The 27,035-nt window shown below is 38.4% G+C and overlaps 1 protein-coding gene across 1 annotated transcript; it reads left to right on the top strand.

The window, feature by feature from the left end:
- The first annotated feature begins 1,444 nt into the window (after positions 1 to 1,444).
- lnpep (leucyl/cystinyl aminopeptidase) lies at positions 1,445 to 26,597 on the top strand. The gene is made up of 18 exons (XM_053480849.1): positions 1,445 to 1,874; positions 5,232 to 6,057; positions 6,178 to 6,316; positions 7,850 to 7,981; positions 8,160 to 8,280; positions 8,417 to 8,568; positions 9,059 to 9,172; positions 9,435 to 9,566; positions 9,663 to 9,794; positions 9,873 to 10,024; positions 12,598 to 12,689; positions 12,879 to 13,062; positions 13,818 to 13,974; positions 14,117 to 14,295; positions 21,964 to 22,125; positions 22,209 to 22,349; positions 22,845 to 22,926; positions 23,011 to 26,597. Exons 1-18 carry the CDS (start codon positions 1,856 to 1,858, stop codon positions 23,140 to 23,142), a joined length of 3,048 nt encoding a protein of 1,015 aa, XP_053336824.1. The 5' UTR covers positions 1,445 to 1,855; the 3' UTR covers positions 23,143 to 26,597.
- Positions 26,598 to 27,035: the final 438 nt, after the last annotated feature.

Here is a 27,035-nt window from a genome sequence, read left to right as displayed (position 1 = left end):
AATGAAACTTAAAGAGAACTTAAATTAACCTTTATCAACAAGTAGTTTATCATCAGTTGGTTTCAGTATTACCCACAATGGCTTTTGAATAACCTGTGATCGTACCAGTCATCCCAGCTGTACCATAGTCCTTAAGTCTTCCTATAGTACACACTGCACAAACAGATCAGGTTTCAAACCTTCAACACCAAGGCTAATATCACCATTAGCGTTGTCATCTCATAGATCATTAATAAGCTAAATCACTGCTACTGTATGACTCTTGTAGCTAGTCCACTGCTTCCTGGAACTTTCCATTATTTAGTTCCTCTATATGTCTACATTGAATTTCTCAGTGGCATAGTGGTTAGCACCGTGTCCTCGCATCTCAAGGGTCAAATGTTAGAGTCCTGCCTTCCTGTTGCTGCATGGAGTTTGCATGTTCTCGCTGTGCTTGGTGGGTTTCTTTAAAGTTTATCCCACCTTGTGCCTCCTGGGATAGGATCCAGACCTCACAGGCCCCTGTACAGGATAAGTAAAGAACAAGAGCGTGAGTGAGTTTTACGTTTGAAGTAGTTGAAATGTTTACTTCTGTTAACAATCCACCTGTGATGTCTGAGTGACTCATCGTTTATACCGCATTATCCTGTATACAGGATCGCAGGGGGCTTGGAGCCTATCCCAGAAGACTTCAGGGGCGAAGCGTACACACGATCATTCACACACTACGGGCAATTTGGGGATGCCAGTTGGCCTAATGTGCATGTTTTTGGACTGTGGGAGGAAACCCACTAAGCATACAGTGAAGAACATACAAACTCCACACACACAGACTCTAGATGGGAATTGAACCTCCGACCCTGGAGGTGCAAGGCGACGGTGTTAACCACCTATATAGAAATATGAAAAAAGATTAAAAACAGTATTTAATGTGCTCGGGGTGGAGTTTGGGGACCTCCATGCTCATGGTCATACAAGCAACAGTTTAACCTACGATCATATGACAGTACATTCAGACTATGTAGAGCCACACACAGTGAATAATAGTGAATAATGCAATTGACAGCATGTGACAGCAAACTGGTGTTTAGTGACACTGGGTGCTTCTTTACTCATTGTGGTGAGAATTTTGCTCTGGCTATGGAGTCCGATTGTGTCATAACCCAGTTGGAATATGGATCCATAGGTATGATATAGATATATTTCGTTTTTTTTTTTTAATCCTTTGCTTGCTTCTTTGGATGAATGTGTAATTCTCTTTGCTCTTGCTAATCAGTGCACAGTCCTGGTCCTATTCCTTGTCCTCCAGCGCACACACTAATACTCCAAACATTTAAAGCATTCTTTGAACTGTGAGAAGACACTCGTACGTGCAGTAAAGTGCAGAAGATATCTCCGGACCAGAGTTAGGACTAACCTGTAGATGAGAAACACTGATTTAAAGCTCAGACAATAGTTTGACAGTGCAGTTCCTTGTGCATGCCGCCTGGAGCAGTGCTGAATGGAAACCGGTGCACTTAGCACTCAGGGAAGAACATTTTGTGCTTCTAAACCAGCGACCGTAATGCTTCAACCTGTGTGTCGTTCATATAGCGATTATAATCATAGAGAGGTTATCTCTTTATTTTACTAATGCGCCGAAGTGAGAAAGCTGGAGAGCTGCTCAGGATGCTGGAAGTGAACTAGCTTGCTAGACAAGCTAAGCCAGTTTTTGGCAGCAGCTTAGTTTGTTTGTGTTTACCCGTGTGTTTGAATCAAAATTTTTAATTTTTATATTTTTGTTTTTTATTTAATTTTAATAAGCATTGACTTTGCTGTGTACAGCATTGACGGTTTTTATTCCGCGCTCGACCCGGAATTGAGCTGACATCTAAATATGGATCCGTTTGAAAGTGGTAAGGAAACAAGTACTGACTTGGCTAAGATATATGTTTTAACATGCAAGTATTCCCAAACACTACATATTAATATAACCTGCTTGATAGCATTATGAACGTTTCCTGTCAACCCAGGTTGTTTGTAAAGAAAATGCCGTTAAACCCCCCGTGTTTATTTATGCGACTTGTGCTAAGCTAATCGTGGAAGTTAGCAAACGCGCAAACAAATAGCTGTCGTCGTGTTTCTGTCTAACTGACACCAATTGTACATGCAGATGTTTTCACACCAAGTTGTTTGTTTGCTTTTAACTCGCAAATATATCGATGATACGTAAAAGGCGTCGATACAGAGCATGTGTAAATGAATTTGCCGTGTCAACAATATTCGGTGGGACTTAAGGTCATCAGAGATAATCTGCAGCTTTTGCTTGACTGGCTATACATTTCTGACTCACACTTAAAAAAAACCCTCTATGTTTCATTGTGACTGGAGCGTCACTCAATTATGCATTTGCAATCTGCAAACCTTGATTAAAGTACATAAACAGACCCGGATTTAATATTATAGTCATGTTATAAAGGAATAGTACTGTACCTAGAACCATGAAAGATATGTTCCCTAAGACATTTTTCTCTTTACACATTTTAACCTGCCTATTCTGTTCAGGACAAATGTGACCCATTTCAAGATAACACATTACCTGAATATTAGCTAGTTTTTTTTTTTGTATTGGAACAAGGTTTCAAAACTTGTCAAACATGACATTTTATGTGGTTTTGGAGGTCTCTAGAAAGAATGTCATCAAACAAATATAGAACTGGGAATATCATTTTCAGGTTTCCATTATGTGCTACATGTTAATTATTGAATTCAGGTGTTCCAAATCATGCCCCTTATCCCCAATGAAGGGCAATCTTAATGCTTTAGCATACCAAGACATCTTGGAGAATGCTATGCTTCCAACTTTGTAGCAACAGTTTGGGGAAGATCCTTTTCTGTTCCATCATGACTGGGCCGCAGTGCAAAAAGCAAGGACTATGAAGACATGGTTTGATGAGTTTGGTGTGGGACTGGCCCTAGCACAGCGCCATGACCTCAACCACCATCGAGAACTGGAACGGAGATTGCGAGCCAGGCCTTCTCGTCCAACATCGGTGCTTGAGCTCATAAATGCTCTACAGAATAAATTCCCACAGAAACACTCCAATATCTTATGGAGAGTTTTTCAATAAGTGTGGAAGCTGTTATAGCTGAAAAAGGGGGATCAACTTCACATTGAAGTGTATTTATTTGGATACAGTTTTATTGTAGGTTTGGCCAAATACATTTGTCCATATAGTGTATATATTCAAGGGAACATAGGACCCTGGGAACAATATTGAATAATTTTCAGTGCTCAAGTTTCAGGTGTAGTGTTTAACACCTCCAGAGTCAAGGATCCCGCCTCAGGTCTGTGTGCGTGGGTTTTGTATGTTCTTCCCATGCTTGAGTTTCCTCCGGGCACTTCAGTTTCCTCCCACAGTGCATAGACATGCTGATCAGGCTAATTGGTGTTCCCAAATTGTCTGTTGTGTACGTGTCCTGCTTATCCTGGCCAGGGTGTACGCCGCGTCCTGATATAGGCCCCAGGTCCTGCGACCCTGTACAGGATAAGGGGTATAGAAAATAAATAAAAGATGAATGCTCCCATTATGTGCCATATACACATATCTGAGTACCATAGGACCCAGGGAACATAGAGATAACCTTATTGTTTTAAAGGTACCCTATTAGGTAAAGGTGTTCAGCTCAATGTATGAAAGCTGTACCCTTGAGAGTGCCATTCCGTTAACAATGTTAACAATGAAAGTTGCAGGTGAGTACCCTTTTTAATCTGAGAGTATGTGTGTATTTATGCTGACCAGTTAGAAGCTGAGCTGTTCCAACTTTATCGTCAGGTCAGTTCTGGTGGAAAGGAACGACTTTTTGGATTACCATTACTCAAATTCAACATGCTCTTAAGCAAAACAGTACGATACAAAACAACAACAAAATCTGAAAAAATATCAAATGTGTTGAATGTAACTTATTAGCTCGGCCTGTGTTTTGGTAGTTGATAGGACTAGGATGGAGTTTTCACTAGGATTATTATTTACATCTTATGGATAATGGGTGTGGGTCAGGGATGAGCCTTTTTACTGTGTTTTAAGGCTTTTGGATTAACTGAATAATGATTCCAGCTAGAACAGCATGACAATAAGCATGACACATTATTGTCACACTTAATACCTAGGAATAACACTGTAGTTGAATTCACATACTCTCTCCCTTAGAAAATCTTCAACGTTGACATTACCTGACAGGCTAGTTGGCCAGAAAGGATTTCATCCTGGAATATTTTACTGACACACAAGTTAACATTAATGTGTCTCACGAATAAAATTCACACACTGTCAGTACTGTCTTGTGATCGGTCGATTTTAGAGTCAATATAATGGGGTCAGGCAAACAGTTCTCACAAGTTATAAAACACAATATTGACTTCTTACAGAACTGTGAGACATTATAAAAGATCTGTAGGTGTTCATAGCTATCAGTTAAAAGTATTTTCCATTATATAAAGCAAAGCTAAATAAGAACCAGAGGAGATTTTGAGGTTTAGCTTGATATGTTTATACAGTATCAAAGGAGAAGGAGTTATATCAGCTTCTCTCATACACCTGGGCTGCATGAGAGAAGCTGATATAACTGTTGTTTGCACAAGTGATAGATTATTCGGTTTCTATAGGCCAGAACTTTTCATAAGCAGGTGAAAGAGGAATGTTTTTAATATCTGTAAGCTGCAAAACAGTCATTTATGATTCCATTTTTACTAAATAGCAGGACTTTGATTTCTTGAAACACTCTCTTAGTGTGTTTTAACAGGATGGCACAACCTGTTTTTCTGACAGGTTCTCAGAGGAGGAAATGAAAGAAGGAAGATTGTGGTCATGTTTTATGGGTGTTGGTGAATTTACAGTACATGGAGGCCTCTGACTAACAGTTGACAAGCTAAACTTTACATTTGGTCCAGTTGTTTTCTCGAAATTTCAACGTGCAGTTATCCGACTAAAATATATATAATATGTATGGATATAAACATATAATGGCACTTACCTCTTCACAGAACTTGTCTCACATCTGACTATTTATTGATGTGGTTAATGTGCTGCTCGAATTGCACTTGAGTGCAAAATGCAGCCTACATGAGCTTTCAAAGCACTCCCGTTTAGCCTTTTTGATACAAACCCTCATGTCAACAGGAAATAACCTAATATTACCAACAGCAATGTTACTGTTATGACTATAGAATTGACGCTTTTTTAGTATACAGTATATGTTTTTCATTTTTTCAGACCGAGCTCCACTTCCCCGGAACATGATAGAAAACAGCATGTTTGAGGAGGAACCTGATGTGGTAGATCTGGCAAAGGACTCTCCCGCCTACCCAATCGACTCTGATGAGGTCGCATATGAGCCGCGCAGTTCCAGGCTGCTGGTTCGCGGCCTTGGTGAGAATGAGCTGGAAGAAGATGAGGAGGACTATGAGTCTTCGGCTAGACTTCTTGGCATGTCCTTTATGAACCGCAGTTCCAATCAGCGCAGCGCCGCCTCCTCCTACAGCCGCCAGCAATCATCTGGTTCCTGCTCGATGCCTTCTGGAAAGACCATGGTTGTGGGAGTCTTGCTCCTAGTCATCATTGCCTCAATGGCTATGGTTATCTACTTTCTGCCCAAGTGCACTTTTTCCAAAGAAGGCTGTCAAAAGAGCAGCCCCCCCTTAGAAATCATCTATCCAATTGCTAAAAGCGGAGAAGTATTCCCATGGGCAGACCTGAGACTTCCGGCCAGTGTGCGTCCTGTTGATTATGAGGTCTCAATTTATCCCAATCTAAGCATCATGACTTTCCAAGGAAAAGTAGCCATTACTTTGGTGGTCCTGCAAGAGACCCAGAAGGTTGTTTTGCACAGCTCTGATATGCAAATGCAGGACGTCACTTTCCAAGGCAAAGCGGTGAAGATCTTAGAGTACAAGCCCTGGCAGCAGATTGCTTTCAAGCCGGCAGAAGACCTTAAAAAGGGACAAACATATATGCTAAATATCAGTTATTCAGCAAACCTATCCAACAGCTATGATGGCTTCTACAACAGCTCTTACACTGACACAAGTGGAAAAAGAAGGTAGACCAGATTATTTTGTTCCTCTTCCTTATTATCACCACCACCATTACCATCATCATCATCATTATTTGTAGTCCCTGTTGGAGTGACTTGTTTATTTCTTACTTGCTCTTTTGTCAGAGTTTTGGCTGCTACTCAGTTTGAACCCCTGGCTGCCCGCAAGGCTTTTCCTTGTTTTGATGAGCCTGCTTTTAAGGCCAGATTTCTAATTAAGATAAAGCGAGAAGCGGAGTACATCAGCCTTTCTAACATGCCTTTGGTAATGACTCCAATAATTTTTTTTTCATTTTTTCATATGTGCAAAAAAAGAGATGCCAGTACAGTATTTTATTGATGTCTGTGTTTGGTTTGTGTTTCACCGTGCCATTATCAAATCAATCGTGCCTTTAATGAAAATTAAACCAAAAAGAAAAGGAAAAAAACATATAAGCAATACTAAGTAACCCCCATGATCCACCTTTAGCAGCAATAAACTGAAGTAAGCATTTCCCTTATGACTTAACATGCACAGTGAGGCCTGTAGGGTCTGAGATGTAACTCAGGTTTTTATTTATTATTTGTATTTCTCTTGAGCATTGCACTGTCTGACCTTGGGGTGGATGTGCTGGGATGTCCACTCCTGGGAAGATTGGCAACTGTCTTGCATGCATTCCACTTCTGAATAATCTCATTGTAGAACATATAACTACAAACTGTTTGGAAATCGTTTATAGTGGTCTGTACACCTGCTGTTGATCAGGTAATTCAGGGCTAATGATTAGCAGCACCTAGCTGCAACTTACTCTCTTGAATCCTTTTGAAGCAGTAAGGGGGACTTATTATTTCATGTTTTTTTTTTATTTTTTCATTATTATTAAATTTTTTTGCACAAATAATGGCATGGTGAAAAGGGTTATATGCAGCTTATCTGAGGTTGTATTTGCCTAATACAAAGACCGGCTATGATCAGATGATTTTTATGTTGTTACACAAAAACACATAAAAGCATAAAGAGGGGGTAGTAAATTTTGAACGTGTGTGTGTGTCTGTCTGTCTGTCTGTCTGTCTGTCTGTCTGTCTATGGGGGTAAAAAACAGTTTTATTATGATGCTAAATCTTTATAGACAGATGGATAGATACTTTTATTGATTCTGTAAGGGAAATTATTGTGGTATAGCAGCAGGATACAGAAACGGTGGAGGGGGAAAAAGAATGTAAATTATGCATTTAAACAATACAAAATAAGTTTAAATACAAAAGTATAATATTTAGCTTAAATTTTAATTTAACAAAAATGCTATTTTTCCCCCAAGCAGCACCTATCTCTCTCTCTCTCTCTCTCTCTCTCTCTCTCTAAACTTGGCAAATAATTGTAATACACAGAATCCTGCTAATTTGTGAACAGATGAGAGAGCACCACCTGTTGTATTATAGAGGAATAGCAACATTTCACCATCGTGAAGGCACACATATCATGTATTGATGAAAAATTAATTGAAGAAGATTGTGTGGCGATACATAAATTGCCATACCAAAGAATCATAATACTTAACTGAATCACCTCCTCTCTACTCTTCACCTCATCTCTTCTGTTTACCCTTCTGCATTTGTAAGTGTGGAACCAGTATATTTACAGCAACACATTGAGGTTATTGATGGCCTAACTCTGGTTCCTGCGAAGGTCTTGATTTTAGCGTAGTGATGAAAATGTCAGCTATTCCTATACTTTGTCCTCAACAAGAGATATATTTGATATGATGTGATGTTTACAGATTTAATCTCTCATTACTGATTTGTTTTTCCTTATTTCTAGGCCAAAACTACTAAATTGCCTGATGGGCTTTTTGAGGATGAATTTGAGAAGAGTGTCAGTATGAGCACCTACCTTGTTGCATTTATTGTGGCTAACTTCACCAAAGTCAGTACAAATGTCTCTAACACCCTGGTATGTATGTTACACTTTTTTATATATTGTTATGCATAAAATATGCATGCTAAGAGACCTTTTTCTTGCTCATACAGAGACATCTAGTTGCTTGTGTGTGCTTATGTGTTTTTCTTTAATCCAGTTTGCAAATTCCTAAACTAATTAGATGGACTCATCTGTATCACATTTTCTACAGGTATCTGTATACGCAGTTCCAGATAAAAATGACCAAGTTTATTATGCGCTGGAAACAGCTTCCAAGCTGCTGCAGTTTTACAATAGCTTCTTTGAGATCAAGTATCCATTGCCCAAATTAGGTGAGACAGACAACTGAGCAAATGGAAATAGTTGGCTTCTGTGTTTGGTTGAGAGTTTATCACCAACCTTCAGTTTGTGGTGATTAGATTTTTTCCCCCCGCAAATTTACTAAAATGTCTCTCTTTTTATGAACAGACTTGGTGGGAATTCCGGACTTCGTTGCTGGTGCAATGGAGAACTGGGGTCTCATTACATTCCGTGAAACAGCACTGCTCGTGGGTAATCATTCATCCCCCATGGATAAACAACTAGTGTCATCCGTCATTGCCCATGAGCTTGCACATCAGGTACACAAAACATTTACCAAAAAAAGTACAACATTTTCCTGCATAATCCCAAGTCACAAATTCCTTCTGGCAGATAGTACTTATTTCCAGAAGAAGAACTTGACCAGAGGCCCAACACACTGGTGGCTAGATCTCTTTGTTGATCTGTCAACATAGGTGGTTCAGTGCCTGTTATGTAACATGTTAAAACTATATATATATATATATATATATATATATATATATATTTTTTTTTTTTTTTTTTTTTTTTTTTGCCTAGTTTGCTTTAGAAGCCAAGTCCCACTATACTAATACTGCGTAAGACTTTTTCTGCCTCTGGACAGCCTCGGTTGTCTCAAACATAAATCGCTGCAGATTTATCAGCTGCACATTCATGCTGTAAATCTCCCATCCCCTCACACAGTGTGTTATTTGAATGATTGGTAACGGTGTGGGTGTGTATAATGGGAGAATGCAAAAAAGAATGCAAATTTTTTCCTCTCTGTTTAAGTGGTTCGGGAACCTGGTCACTATGCGCTGGTGGAATGATCTCTGGCTGAATGAAGGATTTGCCACATACATGCAGTACTTGTCCATTGAGAAGGTTCTACCTAATCTTGACATTGTAAGTGTTTGTTAGTCTAATTTACATGTGAGAATAAATGAGAAGCATTCTGAAGTAAGAAAACTTGGTAATTAAGTAATAAATGTGGGTGCAAAAACAACCTTTTAGGAAAATTTGAACCTTTTTCCAAATAATTCAGCATTTTTAGTATCTGGTATTATTACTTTATTGATTGCTTTGTGAGAGTTATGCTACTCTAATGTTGCTTTCTGAATTTAATTTTTTTGTTTGTTTTATTTTGTCTTACCTCACGCCTTTTCAGGAAAATGAGTTTTTGAGTGTACGTTTTGAAGCCCAGGCCAAAGATGCGATGAACTCGTCCCACCCTGTATCCGCTAAAGTAAAGGCTCCAGAGGAAGTGGAAGAGATGTTTGACTCCGTGTCCTATGAAAAGGTTACATAATCTGAGCACATTACTTTCTTGTGTACTTTTAGGCAACAAACTAAAAACTAACCTTACATCCTTACATTTTCTTATGTTCTCACTTAGGGTGCCTCTCTTTTACTCATGCTGAATGCAACACTTGGTGAAGAGGTGTTCAGAAAAGGAATTATTGAATACCTGAAAAAGTACAATGGCAGCAACACTGAGATGGAGAATCTATGGATGTCCCTTTCACAGGTACAACCTTCTTCATCCGTAAAGAATTTTTTGAATATCAATTCTGCCACATTTATCCAATTGTCACTGCTGTTTCAGGTCACGAAGCCGTCCCTTGATGTGGGACAGATGATGAACACCTGGACTGTACAGAAAGGTTTTCCTCTGGTTACCGTGAACAGAAAAGGAAACCAAGTCAAAGTAACACAAGACCATTTTCTCCCAAATGCTAGCAGCATCAAGGAACAAAGGTATAATATGTGTTTTTGGCCTATGGTGAAGTTTGCACAGTCTTCAGTAACCCTGCAGACTTAAGTGATCACTGCCAACTTCCTGCTCAAATCTGGATATGGTTCCTGATCAAAATCTTTCTTTACTTTTCCTAAGGTTTGCAATATAATTTGCATATCTGTACGCCATATTTATTTAATTCCTGAATGCCTGAATTAGGGCTTGTTTTTGGTTAAACGTACTTGCTCTGAACATCCTAGATGTTTATGTTGTAGTGGCGCTTGATTGACTTCTACACCGGCGTTCGTTTGTCTCTGTCTAACATCAGCCTGCAGCCCAAATTGTAGTTTGTGTGTTTACCTGTGGGGGCAGTGTCGGGAACTGGATATGAAAGCCCACCGCTACTGGGTTCACTCTCTCACTGCACAACATCGGATTAAAGGAAGTTTTTTTTTGTGGTTTATGAAGAAATGCGAACATTTCTGCGTAATTTTTTCAACAATTAATTTTTTTTATTTTGCCCTGTTCTGCGTTTCCCTATGTATAGCATGTAGGATCATGGGATATATCCGGTCCTCCAAAGCGTAAAATGAACGCGAAAAAACGAACTAGAAACGGTTTTCTTGCGTTCATTGGGAACGCCAAGAAAAAGCTGCATGCAACGTTTTTTTAATGCCGTATAAACGCGCAGCCAGACAAACGCACGTCACCAAAGCCCGTGTGAACACTCTCATTGACTCCTACTTGTAGAAAACACTCGCCGCTTGATCTGCGCTCACCGGCGCTAAGAACGCATGAAAAACTCGATTTTAACGCCCGTGAAAACAAGGCCTTAGAGCTTGTTGCACTTCCAGTTTTGACTGAATAACTCTGGAGCTAAATGTTGTGGTGAGCATGCTGCCCTCTGCTTGGCCAACTTCTTCTGTAGATGGGCAAGCAAATAATGGTGAAAAGAAAATCATGTTGTGATTATTTGGACAAATATTGAAATTTAAACTCAACCATATTTCTTGAGGCTAACAGTAGATAATGGCATAGTGATGCTTTTAAAGGGATGTTCGCCAAAAATTATTAGACTCTTTGAAAGTTATTTAAAATATATATATAAAATTGACCAACCGTACATAAATTCCTGACTATGTATATATTACCTGTCATAAATTACAGCTCTTTGCGAGAACATTGCACTGGTCAATATTATGAATTTAAATTTTTATGTAATTAATTGTGCAGTTCTCTATATAAATACAACATTTAAATATCTCTCAAAGATTTTAAATTTGTATTTCAATAGATTTTATTATGGATTGTGTATGAACTTTTATAAAAAAATTTCTTTGTTGAACAGCTGATTTACCTACCCCCCAGATCCAGTCTCCCCTGGACACTTTAGTTACTTACACCTTAATTCACATTTTGGTCAAGCTTTTTAATAGCTACATCCTGTAGAGACATTGATATAAATATAATTATTCATTCTGTAATCAGATATCAGCTCTCAAAATGTCTACAGTGCTCCTATGCTGCAGTCAGGATTAAATCTTTAAAGCACCATTTTTTCTCTTCACTTTAAAGTACCCTTTGTTGATGGGAACAGAGTTTGTAGAAATAGTAAAAGCCAAAAATAAGCTAATCAGCTATAATATAATCAGTGATATTATTTTTTCAGGGTGGTTCCCACATACATTTTTGCCTATCTGTCTGCACGTTTGTTTAGTTAGTTTGTTAGTGTAAATTGTAGTTCTTCCATCTTCAGCCAAATATACTCACTGGTTGATAATCAGAGAGTGAATCACAGATGACAAATAAAAAAGTAGATCGGAAAAGGTTAAATTTTTTGTTTTTAAATGACTCCAGCATGTTAAAATTCACAAATTTCAGCAGTGAAAATATCAAGTAATTCAGTTTAGATTTTTTAGTTAATATCTATTGGTGCAGTGTTTATTTACACTGAGCAAGTAGCTTATTTTAAAGTAAATTATTAAATCCAGCACATAACAAGGTTACATTAACCCCCCTACATTAAATCCCCCCCCCCAAATCCTCTGGGATATAAAATAGTTATAAGGCGAAAGCTAAAAATATGCTGATCAGCACAGCTTAGGGTATTAAACTGCTCAAACCTTCCTTCTACATAACATTTTGAATGAATTTACTGCATGATGCGGGGTTAGGGAACCCTCCATGCAAATACCAAAAGACTGGCAAAGATTTATTCAATTTATAAAAAATTCTGTTCAGCCAGTTTTACGTTATACTGTAACGGAATCTGGCTAGACAGACATGCAGACAATTTTCTGAGACATGCTATTGTCAAGTTCAATGTTATTGAAGGAGTAAATTCTGACTAATGTCCAGACAAAACTTTTCTTTTTTTTTATATAGAAGATATGCATACATTAATATATGATAACTATAGTATAAGTATTTAGTTGAGGGATACAAAAGGTTCCTAAATATCACTCATTGTATAAGGTGTTGAAATTAAGAGCAGTCTTTGTTCCCATAACTGAGGTGTATGTGTGTTCTAATCTAAAAAAGCCAAATATCTGCTGAGTTTCACTCAGATGTGGAATTCTCCTTCTTTCTCCAGTAACCTGTGGCACATCCCACTGACATACATCAATGACACTTGTAGCAACTCCATCTCCTGCAAGCAAGTGTTTTACTTTAAGGACAAAACAGGTAAATAACTGGTTTTACGCTCGTCATTGTAGAAATCTGTCTTGGTCCAATTTGATCATTTGAACTTGACCATTATGGAAAACCTAATTCATAGCATGTGAAGAAAACCACAGAACTCATGTCACAGAAGAAGTATTTTGTATTTTTTTTACCTTTTTTTTTTAATACGTTGCTCAATTTTTTTTTCAGCCACCTTTAACATTACAGGCAGTGTGAAGTGGCTGAAGTTTAACTACCGGGGTGATGGATTCTATATAGTGAACTATGAAGATGAAGGCTGGAGTCTACTGAGCCAGGCCTTAAATGAAAGCGTGAATATTCTTTCACCAGAGGACCGAGCATCTCTCATCAATAATGTCTTTGCTCTGTCAAGGTAGTTTGCATTTTATTTATTTATTAATATTTACTTAAAGATTTTAAATAAGGTCATATACAGTGGAACCTTGTATTGCAAGTAACTTGGTCTGCAAGAGTTTTGAATAAATTTAAACTTGATGAACAAGCGAGGTCTTGAAATATGAGTACTGTAGTACTTATACTCTTTATCTGCCGAGCGTCACATGATCACAAATGAGCCAATGTTTCTTCTCTCTCTCGCTCTGCAGGATTGTGATGGGGTCATCTCCCATGCTCAGTCTTCGTGCGTGTGTCACCCATATAGTCAACATCCATGCACGCGTGTACTATTTATTATAACATTGAGATCACGTGTGTGTATGTGCAAAGCATTTTTTTTTTTTTTTTTTAGTGTCCAAGTGTAGTGACTGTTCCTTAGTATCTGTACTGCAACAACAGCCTCCATGAAGAAAAAGGTTAAAAAGCTTGTAGTAGTTCGGGAGTAAATAGTCCTACACAGTAGCCCCCCTCCTCCTCCTTCTTCTCTATTTTTTGGTTGTGGAACGAATTATCAGATTTATGGGGAAATTTGCTTTGATACATAAGTACTTTAGATTAGAATATGCTTTCGAAACAATCTATGCTCTTAATCCAAGATGTAACTGTAGATGAATTACATAATTAAGTAGTTTGCCTTTTGAACATAATATTTAAAAGTTTCCAAAGGTGAAGAGAGAGTTCCATTAAGGGTTGTTGGACAATATGTTTCATGATGCATGTATGTTTGTTCAGGTTGGGGAAGGTGTCCTTCAGGCAAGTGTTAAATCTCTTGGAGTATTTAAAGGATGAAACAGAAACCGCGCCGCTGACTGAAGCCCTGGCGCAGCTCCGCTTCATTTACAGGCTGATCGAGAAAAGATCCGATTTAAATCTAGTGTCCAGGCTAACGGTTGGTTTTCTTGCAGTTCACATTACAACATCTAGTTGTGGTTTACTGAGTAGTTGCATTAAAAGAATTAAAGCTCATCTAAATTCTGGTGCAAATGGAAATAAATTCACCAATGACAGTTTATTTATTTATTTTCTTTCAGACCTACATTTTTGATCATTTTGGCAACCTGATGGACAGCCAGTCATGGGGAGAAGAGACATCAGTGTCTAAACTGAGTCTGAGATCAGATTTGCTGGAAACAGCCTGCTCCCTGAACAGACCAAACTGCACTGAGATGGCCAAAAACCTTTTTGAGGAGTGGAAATCCTCTAATAAGACGTAGGTTTGGGCAAATATTTTCCCCCATTTTCATTAGTTAGTATTAATAATACAACAGGTTTTTGGTGTTCAAGCTTAAATGGCTATAATATATTTGTGTAATTAGCTTTTTACCTATTTTTTTTTTTTTACTTTTATTAGAAACCATGTGCTCTGATTTTTATTTATTTGAAATAAGTGGAAATTGAACAAATGAGTGATCTTGACCGAATTAATCAATGTAAAAGGTTTCAGTTTTCTATGATCATTGCGTGTGTTCACATGGACCCTAAAATTCAACTAATAACCAGGGACCCTTATTCACAAAGCTTCTTATGCCTAAAAGTTGCTCTTAGTGATGAAATTCTAAGAAAATTCTGACATTAGAATTCTGACATTTTCTTAGAGTTTCCCCTTAAATTTAGGAACAAATCTTAGTAAAGATAAAAATTATTCGCAATACATCTTAGACCTGAATACAGCTTTAAAGGTAAAAATTATTAGGAGTAGCGAGAAGGACTTTTAAGAGGCTTAAAAGTTTCTATAGCATAGGACAAAATGGCGGAAAGAAGAAATAATCTCCAAACACATAAAAGTAAACTATGCTCTTATGTCTAATTCGGTTTTCTTGTTCTTTAACTTCCTTTCACCTCTTTAGGATTGTTGGCTAGATACCATCCAAAAGTTCAACTTAAATAGACTGTCCTGCAGTCATGTAAATTGGAAAAAGCTGAGTCATTTTGCTCCCATCAATCTGAAATGGATTACAAGTAATAAAATCAGTATGGTAAATAAACGTAAGAACTTAAATATAGTAACAACTTTGTGGAAATTGGTTGCTTCAAAAGTATTTTAACATTTTCAACATTTGGCTGTTTTAATTTACTTTTAAGATATTTGGCTTATAACAAACTTTGCATGAAGTCGCCTGCATTCATGATTATACAATTTCTTTATATACCATCATTATGATTTCACTGTCTGTTCTATTATCATATATTCTATTTTCACAAAGAGCGCATTTTAAGACCTTTACAGCTTTTTTATTAACCAATCACAGTTCTTGAATTGCTGCGTTATCCCTAGCAATGGGGTTAACGACACCTCCTCAATAAGATAAAGGTTTTTGTACTTTCCTTACTCGGAGTTCCTCTGAGAAGTTTCCTAAATCACTTTCATTCTAAGATTCCCAGCTAGGACTTTTTAAGCTAATATAGGAATCTTCTGAGGGATGTGTCAGGAAGATCATCTGACGTAAAAACATTTGCCAAATCAATGATGCAAATCACAAATATAATTTCCATACCGGATTGGTTGCGGCCTGGGTTAACAACGACCGCCACCGGTGCTGTTGACCTACAGGGTGGCGGTGGAAATTTGGCTACTGTTGGTCGAAAAAAAGGAGAGGAGGAAGGCGTGTTCGAAAGCAGAGAAAGAAAAGGAAAGGCAAGAGTTTAGGAGTGATAGTAGGAACTTTGAATGTTGGGACTATGACGGGGAAGAAAAGAGAGATGGTTGATATGATGCAGAGAAGGAAGGTGGATATACTGTGCGTCCAGGAAACCAGGTGGAAAGGTGGCAAGGCTAGAAGCTTAGGATCAGGGTTTAAATTTTTTACCGTGGTGTGGATAGGAAAAGAAATGGAGTAGGAGCTATCCTAAAAGAGTAGGTGAAAAAGAGTATCAGACAGGTTGATGAGTATGAAGCTGGATATTAAAGGGGTGATGTTAAATGTTGTTAGTGGCTATGCCCCACAGGTAGGATGTAAGTTAGAAGAGAAGGAGACATTCTGGAGTGAGTTAGATGAAGTGATGCAGAGCATCCCCAGAGGTGAGAGAGTGGTGATTGGTGCAGACTTCAGTGGACATGTTGGGGAAGGGAACAGAGGTGATGAAAATGTGATGGGCAGGTTTGGTCTTCAGGACAGGAATGTAGAAGGACAGATAGTGGTGGACTGCAAAGTGTTGGTAGGGGAGAGTGTAGCCAGACAACACAGAATGGTGTAAAATAACCCTGGTGGTGAGGAAGGTGAAGAGGACAAAGTGGTGAAAGCTGAGAAAGGAAGAATGTTGTGTAGTCTTCAGGGAGGACCTGAGACAGGCTATGGGTGGTTAGGAGGTGCTTCCAGTTGACTGGACAACTACAGCCAGTGTGATCATAGAGACAGGTAGGAGGGTACTTGGTGTATAATCAGGTAAGGGGAAAGTGGACAAGGAGACTTGGTGGTGGAATGAGGAAGTCCAGAAGTGTTTACAGGGAAAGAGGCTAGCTAAGAAGAAGTGGGACTCTGAGAGGACTGAAGAGAGTAGGCAGGAGTACAGGGAGATGCAGCGTAAGGTGAAGGTAGAGGTGGCAAAGGCCAAACAAAGAGCATATGAGGACTTGTGTGCTAGATTGGATAGTAAGGAGGGTGAGGTGGGTCTGTACAGGTCGGCGAGGCAGAGAGATAGAGATGGAAAGGATGTGCAGCAAGTTAGAGTTCTTAAAGATAGAGATGAAAATGTACTGACAGATGCCAGGAGGGTGATGGGAAGATGGAATGAGTACTTTTAAAGAGTTGGTGAATAAGGAAAACGAAAGAGAACAAAGAGTAAAAGAGGTGACTGTTGTGGAGCAGGAAGTAGCAAATATTAGTAAAAGTGAGGTGAGAAGGGCATTGGAGAGGATGAAAAGTGAAAAGGCTGTTGGTCCTGATGACATACCTGTGGAGGTATGAAAGTGCTTAGGAGAGGTGGCAGTAGAGTTTCTAACTAGTTTGTTTAACAAGATCTTGGAGAGTGAGAGGATTCCAGAAGAATGGAGGAGAAGTGTATTGGTGCTGATTTTTAAGAACAAGGGAGATGTGCAAAGCTGTGGCAATTAGAGAGGCATAAAGCTATGAGCCATACAATCAAGCTGTGGGAAAGAGTAGTGGAAGCTAGGTTAAGGGCAGAGGTGAGCATTTGTGAGCAGCAACATGGTTTCATGCCTAGAAAGAGTACATCAGATGCAGTATTTGCTTTGAGGATGCTGGTGGAGAAGTACAGAGAAAGTAATAAAGAGTTGCATTGTGTCTTTGTGGATTTAAAGAAGGTGTACGACAGGGTGCCGAGAGAGGAGCTGTGGTGTTGTATGAGGAAGTCTGGAGTGGCAAAGAAGTATGTTAGAGTGGTGCAGGACATGTATGAGAGCTGTAAGACAGTGGTGAGATGTGCTGTAGGTATGACAGAAGAGTTCAAGGTGGAGGTGGAGCTGCATTAAGGATTGGCTCCAAGTCCCTTTTTGTTTGCTCTGGTGTTGGACAGGATGACAGATGAGGTTAGACAGGAGTCTCCATGGACTATGATGTTTGCAGATGACCTTGTGCTTTGTAGCAAGATCAGGGAACAGGTGGAAGAAAATTTGGAGAGGTGGAGGTATGCTCGGAAAAGCAGAGGAATGAAGGTCAGCTGCTGTAAGACGGAATACATGTGTGTGAATAAGAGGAACCCAAGAGGAACGGTGAGGATACAGGGAGCAGATGTAAAAAGGTGCAGGGGTCAACGGTCCAGAGCAACAGAGAGTGTAGAAAGGAGGTGAAGAGGCGGGTAAAGGTAGGTTGGAATGGGTGGAGAAAAGTTTCAGGTGTGTTGTGCGATAAGAGTATCAGCGAGAATGAAAGGAAAGGTGTACAGTACAGCGGTGAGACCAGCGATGCTCTACGGCTTATAGAGACAGTGGCACTGAAGGAAAGACAGGAGGCAGAGTTTCAGGCAGCAGAGCTGAAGATGTTGAGGTTCTCCTTGGAAGTGACAAGGATGGATAGGATCAAGAATGAGTTCATCAGAGGAACAACCCACGTTAGATGTTTTGGAGATGAAGTCAGAGAGGCCAGATTGAGGTGGTTTGGACATGTTCGGAGGAGAGATTGCGAATATATCAGTAGAAGGATGCTGAGGTTTGAACTCAGGCAGGAGGTGTAGAGGAAGACCAAAGAGAAGATTTATGGATGCAGTCAGGACATAAAGTTAGTTGGTGTGAGAGAAAAGGATGCAGAAGATAGGGTTAGATGGAGGCAGATAATTCACTGTGGCGACCCCTAAAAGGGAACAGCCGAAAGAAGAAGAAGATGGGAGTTCTCTGAGAGAATTCTAAGAACCTTTGTCAATATGGGCCCAGAATAATACTGTATCTCATGGCTGAAGATGATACCTTTGATGATAATCCGTTCAGTTGTTCTGACTGTTTGTGTCTTGCTGGAATAAATATATTCTTTCTGTGCATGGTCCCCCACAAAATGATAGAAGTGATGAGTTTCTGGGAGGGAATCTGTAAGCTCCATGAGAAAAACTCTTCCACACCTGTGTTTTTTATCTCCTGGGTCTTTGGAAGATTAAGGGGTACTGGTTGACTTCCTATTTCTTACGTAGTGAAGCATCTAACAATTCATAGATGAGACTAAACCAACTTCTCTGATCAAATGCTTTGTGCATGTAAATACATATCTTATCATATGAGTATCCATGTTAACAGTTAAGCTGGAATCTCTAATCAGAACTCTTTCAATTGGATTAAAGAAATATAGTCCATGTTATCATAAAAAAATATTATCTTCCTGAAGTTAGTAACATCATATCTGTTAGTTCATATATATGTGTGGTTGACTATTTGTACTATACTGCACATGATTACTGAGGCAAAAAAGCATTAACTAAAAAGGCTGAACTTTTCCAACAGGTGTTGCTAGAAATCTTTAAAACTGCTTGAGAATCCTTAAGCAATTTTAAATACTTTTCTCACAGCAATCAAACCGTGCTTCAGGTCACATCAAACCAGACCAAGATGACCTCAGTTAAACTATTATGATCTTCAACTGCCCAAACAAACCCACACCGAGTGGCAAGTAAACAAGTCTTTGATGCAAATCGAGTGTATACAGTAGGTGGAAAACCAGAATGCTTATTACTGAGTCGCGCTCACTGCCGTGGAAAAACGTCAGCAGCCAAAATAAAACTGTTGGATTTAAAGTTATTCGTGAAATGACCGCCAGGTGGCGCAAAGTGACATTTTTCACTCTACGCAGTTTTAAATAGAATTAAGTCATAAAAAAGTCTTAACAATATGTTGTATCGAAGAAATACTACATTGATTATAATTTCACATCTGAGAACTTTATACAACAAAAATAAAAAATTTGAACCAGTGATATTGATATTTATTGTATAATAATGAGTAAAAAAAAACAAACATTAGTTAGAATATGAAGTTCACTAGCTAATAATTTTATTTGTACGAAGAATGAACTGTTATATAGCCTCTCTGTTTGTATCTGTTTATTATTTTAAAAATTACATTCAAAAATACATTAAACTTTAAATAGAAATAACTGGTAAAATAGCCTTTCAGAAAAAAACATTATAATAACTCAAAAAAGACGCACTAAAAATGTTGTGTTTTTGTAAGCACATCGTTGGATGGTTTATGCTGGGTCAAAATTCTGGGTTATTTCAGGTACATTAAACACATTGTTGTGTTGCTTATGTTGGGTCATATGAGATGTAGTTGGGTATAACCTGGTTGGGTTATTTTGACTTAACAACTGGTTTATTCTTTATTCTCTGGTTTCTCCAAACGGCAGCCTGCAAAATGTTTGAAATGTTACTGTTATTGTGTAAGTGTAGTTTTCGGAGATTTGAGCTTCAGGAAATCTCCCGGCGCGCTGCGCATAACACAAAGGGATAATTTATTTAGGTAAAATAGGGAAGAAAAGGGTTAAAGGAGGGAGGACGGAAAGAAAGGGGAAGGGATAAAGTACACGTGCAGATCCGGGGGCTGTGCCATGTTGGCATGCGGGCACAGCTGGCAAAAGGTGGCTGTGGGCAGAGTGGCAGAACGAAGCATGCGGAGGATCAAAGGGCGGAATTTCAGTGTCCTGTTTAAAGTCCCTAGGGCGCGTCACATCGCCCCACTCGCATGCCACTCTGTCCTGCTCCACCGCATCACGTACATCCCGGACTCAACTCCGCGCCTTGCTTTTATAATGCAGAGTTCATTATCGCCAGCCGGCCCGAATAGGCGGCTCCGTCCCTTTACATACCTGCTGCCTATCTAGGGAGCCTATGGAGCGAGGAGCGATAGTAGATTTGGGCGCACGCCCATCACTGGCGCACGCTGTGACATAAGTCTAATCAGCGCTCACCCGCACGCATAAAGTTTTCCTGCGCGCGGAGGAATTTTGTTGTAATATTTAATAATATTTATGCCGTATAATCAGAGGCTCTTATTACTATTTGCCCTGGGATGTTGTTCTTTTAGTGTTACTCTGTGTGCTTTACAATGACGGGCAACACTCAAATGCAAATTATTCACCTCCCCAGGTGTGAATTAGCTGTTCTCACCTATACATTCAGATAAACTGAAATGCACCCCTCCCCACTTTAAGACCTGGATTTTGAAGACCTGCAGTGTTTTAGGCCTCTTTATACATTTCTGCAAATTTCATCTTCTGGATTCTAGGTTCTAAAATTTACTGTTTTACTGGAATAGATGAAATGGAGATTTTCCTTATCATAACATAAATTGTATTGGTTGTAATCACTCTATACACAATGGTTTTCTTTAATAAATTAAATTAAAAAATATATTTTATAAAGAATAAAAAAAAAAAAAAGATTCCATTTGTATTTCTCATCTCTAAAATAACAAAAATCACAGGTTGTGTATAGAATGATTAAAAACAATAAAAGGCATGTTATTATGAGGAAACTTTCTATCTCTTCCATTCCGTCGTCTCCGAAGCAGTGAACGCGCCTACATTTCACTTTTCATACGAATTACATAATCTAATAATTTGATTTTCATTAGTTTATATAAAAGCAGACGTTTCGCTTTCTATAAGTATATATTTTTCACGTCTGTGAGGCGAGTACACACGGAGTTCACCGAAAACAATACAGAACAGCGCATCCTGTTTACTTTCTTTATTTAACAAAATCATGAAGTTTTTTCGCCATTGTGAGCGCACCTAAATAAAAGTAGTTTCTTATAAAGGCTATGTAGCTTTTATAGTTTTACTATATAGTTTTTGCACGTTATTCTGACAATGTTTAAATTTTATGGTCGTTTAGTTTAATTTATTTCAGTTAATAAATCTACTACAAATTTAAAGAACACAAAATATAAGATGACACAAGACCCTACACATGTAGCTTTTCTAATTGCACATAAAATCTAAAGGCTCAGTGTGTTAATGTCTACGTTGCTTAAATTCAATCCTAAAAATATTTAATTTAATTTTAATTATAAATTTGTACTGTAATGTTACTACTGTGATTATGAACTTGTTTAATTACAATGTTTCACTTGATTTTATCTGCAACTACGTGCAGCTTTAGACGAGCTGCGGCTTATTAAGTCTGGAGAGAAAGACCTGATGCCTGAGGCGTCAGTCTATAGTTATATAGCGCCACTCAGCGCTAAAAAGCTAGCAAACGCACAAACCCAAATGCTGTCGCCATACGCCGCGACGGTAAAAGTAACATACATACGGCTTGTCCACCTACTGTATGTTCATGTGGAACCACCTTATATGAACTTAGCCCTTGGTGCCAAAATTCAAGTAAACCTTAACAGACAGGTTTTTATCAAATGGCTGTACATTAGTAGGTAAGGACACAACGCCAGTGAGACAGTGAGTTGTATATTAGTAATGGGTATCTCTTTCTCCTCTAGGATTCCCGGAGACCTCCTGAGAGCCGTTCTGTCAGTGGGAGCCCAGACCGAGGAAGGTTGGAATGCATTACATGACTCTTACATAAGTTCCATCTATGACTCGGAAAAACGCAAAATACTGGAGGCTTTGGCCAGTACCCAGGATATGCGAAAAATTGCATGGTAAATCTGATGCATCTATCAACCATTAACTCTCCATTAACAGCCGTTATTACTGTGTTAAAAATGAATCCTATTTCCTACAGGATCTTAAAAGCAGCTCTTGCTGGAAGTCCAATTCAGACGCCAGAGCTTCCTCTCGTGATTAACAGAGTAAGCAGACATTTTACAGGTTACCTGTACGCTTGGGATTTTGTAAAGGAGAACTGGGACGAACTCACACAAAAGTAAGTAAATGCAGAAGGGTGTCTGTGAACATGGGTCAAAGGAATGTTTAAGTTAATTGATTGTGAGTTACTATATCTTTCCTAGCTGCTTGACCAAATCTGGACATTTGTTTCTGACCTCTCTTAAGATGTTTTAACCCACAGAACTGTCACTTATTTAAGGCTTTTTGTTCTTCACACTATTCTATGTACTGTATACTTTAGAGGCAATTATGTGTAAAAATCCCATGCCATACTGGGATTTAGTATAAAAAAAAAATCATAACCAACCCATGTGGCACCAGAAACCATGCCAAAGTCACAGATCAATGTTTTCCTTCATTCTAATGTTTTTTGTGAAAATTAACCTGGCAAGCACCTGTCTTGTACTGTGTCTGCATGATTTACAGTATGTTCTGTGCCACTCTTACATGATTGGCTGATTAGAAACTGCAGGTGTTCCTAATAAAGTGGATAGTAAGTGTACAATTCTAACAAACTCATTCTCTTTGTAAGATTTCCCCTCGGCAGTTTCCCTTTGCAAAACATAATCATGTCAGTGACTGGCCAGTTCTCGACACAGACACACCTTGAGGAGGTTGGTTCGTGTATCCAACTCAAATTGTTAAAGTCTGCAGATTTGATTGAATCTTAAATGTCATCCTTTTGCATCTCTGTTCAGGTTCAGAGGTTTTTTAGCTCTTTAAAGGAGAGGGGATCTCAGATGAGGAGCGTTCAAGAGGCCATCGAGAATATTCAGCTGAACATATTCTGGGTGAAGAAGAACCTGGACACACTCAAGGAGTGGCTGTAGGCTCGGAGGGCCAGCCTCCTTACACGCACACACACAATCAAACACACCCAAACACACACATAGCCCTCAGGTGATGAGGCCGAGCACTTGTGAGCGATGTTACAGCGATCTTGGCCAGAGTCAAATGTGTGCAGCAATGCCGAAATATGTCAGGGATGACGATTTTTTTTCTTTCTTCCTACTTATTTTACTTCTATGTTTGTTTGTTTTTCTTAGATTTTCCACCAGAAATCAGAGGTGCTAAAATCTACAGTTTAGCTGTTTGATTAATTTTTTATGTAAATTTTTGCTTTCCTGCCGTCAAGTCCATCTGGCAGAAGAGGGCAAAAAAGCCAGGACATGAACATGACATGGACTCATCTGAATATAGTGATGCATCTTTTCCACCATCATATGTCATACATCTTGTTGGCACCTCTGAAAAAAACTAGTTAAAGAAATAATGTGATTGCAATTAAGTGTGTAATGTTTCGCAGGTGACTCACTGCCTGCCCCGCCCCCCCGCCTTCATGCCTTTCCTGCTGCTTCGGGTCATGTGGGAAACTATGCTGACCTTTATAATTTTTGTTTTGGCCTGTACCTGCACACATGCGGCTGTGGCCTATGACTGTTTGCACTATTGGGAATTCCAGCTTGCTCAGGGTTACCCTAATCCGTGAATGATGGCGCATGACGGCTACAGACCAATCCTGTCAGTAGTGTCTTTACAAATACGTTGCCGAAAAAAAGTAGTCTTGTAAGAAGTTTATGACTTGTCAATTTGAGATCGTAAAATGGAAAGCTTGTCAATAGAATTAAAAGACCTTTGGTACTTAAATTGTTTGTCTGGATGTGTGCAGACAATCAGTTTTGTAAGGCATTTGCAAAACCATTATTTTTTTTTTTTTTAAATGAATGGAATTTTGCAATGTTTGTAGCGAGTACTGTGTAAATCCTCTCTTGCCTTAGCAGTTTTCCTCATAAGCCTTATTCTTTAACTTTGTTGCAGTTTGGAATGATAGATTTTATGATGTTTTATGGGTTTTAAGCAAACTTGCACATAGTGAAGTCAGACATGACAGATTATATGTTAAAGCTTAGATTTTAAGTATGGATTCTTTTTTGTATATTTAAGTTTTGCTATGCACATTGGCAATGAAGCTTATAACAAAAGATTAATATAATATTTTTACACATCAGGAAAAAAGACGTGTCATTTAGATTGACTGAACGTGCAGGTTAGCACTCGCTTCGCTGCTGTTGTTCTGTGACAGCAGCACTGTTGGATGTAGTTTGAATTTGCATATAGTCTGTTTTGGTTTCTTGTCAATTCGACCATGGCAGTTTCCTCTTCTTTACCAATGACTCACGCAATCTGTTGAAGGAGTCGTAAGCTACCTTGACTGGATAAAAGACCCTCTGGCACACAAGGACTTAATGATAAGACACAAGATTAGAATCAGAGCTACTGTATCAGTTAAGTGGAATGTGTGAAGGTTTTGAAAAGAACCTCTTGGTGGAGGTTTTGAAAAGAACTAAGACACCAAATTCATAGTGCTGGGTTGCTTCAACCATCGCAGTTCAGTAATTTTATTCACTGACAAAAACATATAAACCTTAAGGTTTTTAACATTTTCTGCCATTGAGGATTAGTCTAAAATCCCATCCTCTTTTTTTTTCCAGACATAATATTGTTGAATATTTTCAACCAGGGCACCTATAGTCAAGTAATTAATTAAAAAATACTTAATTAACACCTTGAATCTTTTCTTCTCTTTTAGTTTGTGTGCATGTTTCATGATCATCAGTAACAATAAGGATGCAGCGAAAGCTTGGCCACACAAAACATTTGCATATTTTGGCCAAAAGTCTTGTGATTTTTGTAAATGTGTTACTCTGTTACTCAGAAGCAGTACCCTTATTGGTTTGTTACACAAACATGGCAAATAGTTAACTCCTATCACACGGGATGAAAATGTGTGAATAGTTCAGTGTGTGCCACTGAAACAATATTTTACTGCCTTAAATGCCTTCAAAGTCTCAAAACTCAACTTGGCATTGATTGCGCTGGGGTTTTTATTGGAGACATGCAGAGCTTCTGTCACATTCGATGTTCGATTAGTTTGCGTTTGCATGAGATTTGGAGACCAAGGAAGATCTGAGGCTTTTAACACGTCCACTTTTTGTTAGTGTAACCACATAAAAATGCGTTTCTGTTGCGCCGTGCAAAAGCTTCTGCGCTTGGTACAGAATCGTTTGTTTTAGGGTGATCAATCCTCGGCCCCGGCCAGTAAAACTGAAGACCAGTCAATTCTGGGCACTGGCTGATCGATTTTCGATTCAGTGTGGCTATACACGAATCAGCACACAAAGTAAAATTTGTTTTTCTTTTTCCACTCTATCTTTGATTTTATATAATGATGTGTGTGTTTTGGATATCTTTTTTAACCAAGTTTACCAACACAGAGTTGTTATAATAATAATAATAATAATAATAATAATACATTTCGATAGGAACTTTAGTTGATCGCTATATAATTTTTAATTGGTATTAAAAAAAAAAAAATTAATTAATTAAATCATTATATTTAAGTATTACACATTCACGCACAATTTTGTTGCAATTTTGAGCCCATCCTTTTTTCTTTTTTTTTGCTTCTGTTACATTTGAGAAACTTCTCACTGAATGTATTAGCATGTGGCTTTAACACTGAATCTGGTGCTTTTTTAGATGCTGTTTTCTGGTGCAAAGTACTGATGGTTACATACAACAGAGATTGTAGTCAGTATACATTTTATGTATTTACATTAAACATTACAAAATTAATTTTACACTCGGTACTCATTCAGAAAATGCAAGAATGAAGACCAAAACATTTTGGACAGTGACATTGACTTCACATGTGTATCAGACTGTACTATCGCTGCATCCTTATCTTTATTGAAAGGAATAATTCAATTTGAGTAAAGGTTAGGGGCACAACTCATTTGTTTGATTATTAAAGTCACATTTAAGCCTCTACACAAGGGACTAAGGTTTGTATTTGTACATTTCCGGCTAGATTTTACTCAAATGATACTAAACTGCCTTTCAGTGAAATTCTCGCTTAGATGTTTGTTTTCAGTTAATACTCCAGAACTTGTTTCATTTCAAAATCTTTTAGTACTGTCAGATATTCATGTACAGCAAAGGAATGAATAAACAAATGGGTGTATACTAATTTACTGATAATTCTCTGATTTTCTTTGTACTCACTGTTACAGATTAAAAGATAGCTTTGGTATTTTTAGCCGCAACTATGATCACAAGGTAGGATTTCACCCATGGTTAAAATACTTTGGCAATGATCTGTTAATTTTTTTTTTTTTATTCATATGTGTAATTGTTTTGCTTGTTTGTTTTAGAAGTGTCATTTAATCAGTTTTGTCACTTGCAATGTCAAAGTAAACATAAAAGTTGGTTTATCTCTTTTATTGTATGTAGTCTTGTCCTTTGTAACTGTCCATACATTTGTGCAAAACCTTTACGCTGAATTTGCCCACACATGATTTAAAGGTACAGTGGGGCAAATAAGTACAGTATTTGATACACTGCTGATTTAAAAAAAAAAAAGTTTGTCCACTTACAAAGAATGGAGAGATCTGTCATTTTTATTGTATGTACACCTCAACTGTGAGAGACTGAACCTAAAAAACAAATCCAGAAAATCACATTGTTTGATTTTTAAATAATAAATTTCTATTTAATTGTATAAAATAAAACATGTTTTCGCTTGAGCAGGGGGCCTTTGCCTGCACTGCAGGATTTTAATCCCGTAGTGTGCTATTAATGGTAACTGTTGGGACTGCGATCCCAGCTCTCTTCAGGTCCTTGACCTAAACCTTTTGGTCCTGTGTAGTTCTAGACTGACCCC

Source organism: Clarias gariepinus, chromosome 21 (genome assembly GCF_024256425.1).
Source record: "Clarias gariepinus isolate MV-2021 ecotype Netherlands chromosome 21, CGAR_prim_01v2, whole genome shotgun sequence".
NCBI lineage: Eukaryota > Metazoa > Chordata > Actinopteri > Siluriformes > Clariidae > Clarias > Clarias gariepinus.
The sequence above is the reverse complement of the archived record's forward strand: the minus strand, read 5'-3'. Positions and strand labels throughout refer to the sequence as shown.

Excerpts from the sequence above, each read along its gene's own strand:
- lnpep (XM_053480849.1), top strand. Across the intron at positions 6,317-7,849 it reads GCCTTTCTAACATGCCTTTG|GCCAAAACTACTAAATTGCC; the intron begins GTAATGACTCCA and ends CCTTATTTCTAG. Across the intron at positions 8,569-9,058 it reads CCCATGAGCTTGCACATCAG|TGGTTCGGGAACCTGGTCAC; the intron begins GTACACAAAACA and ends TCTCTGTTTAAG.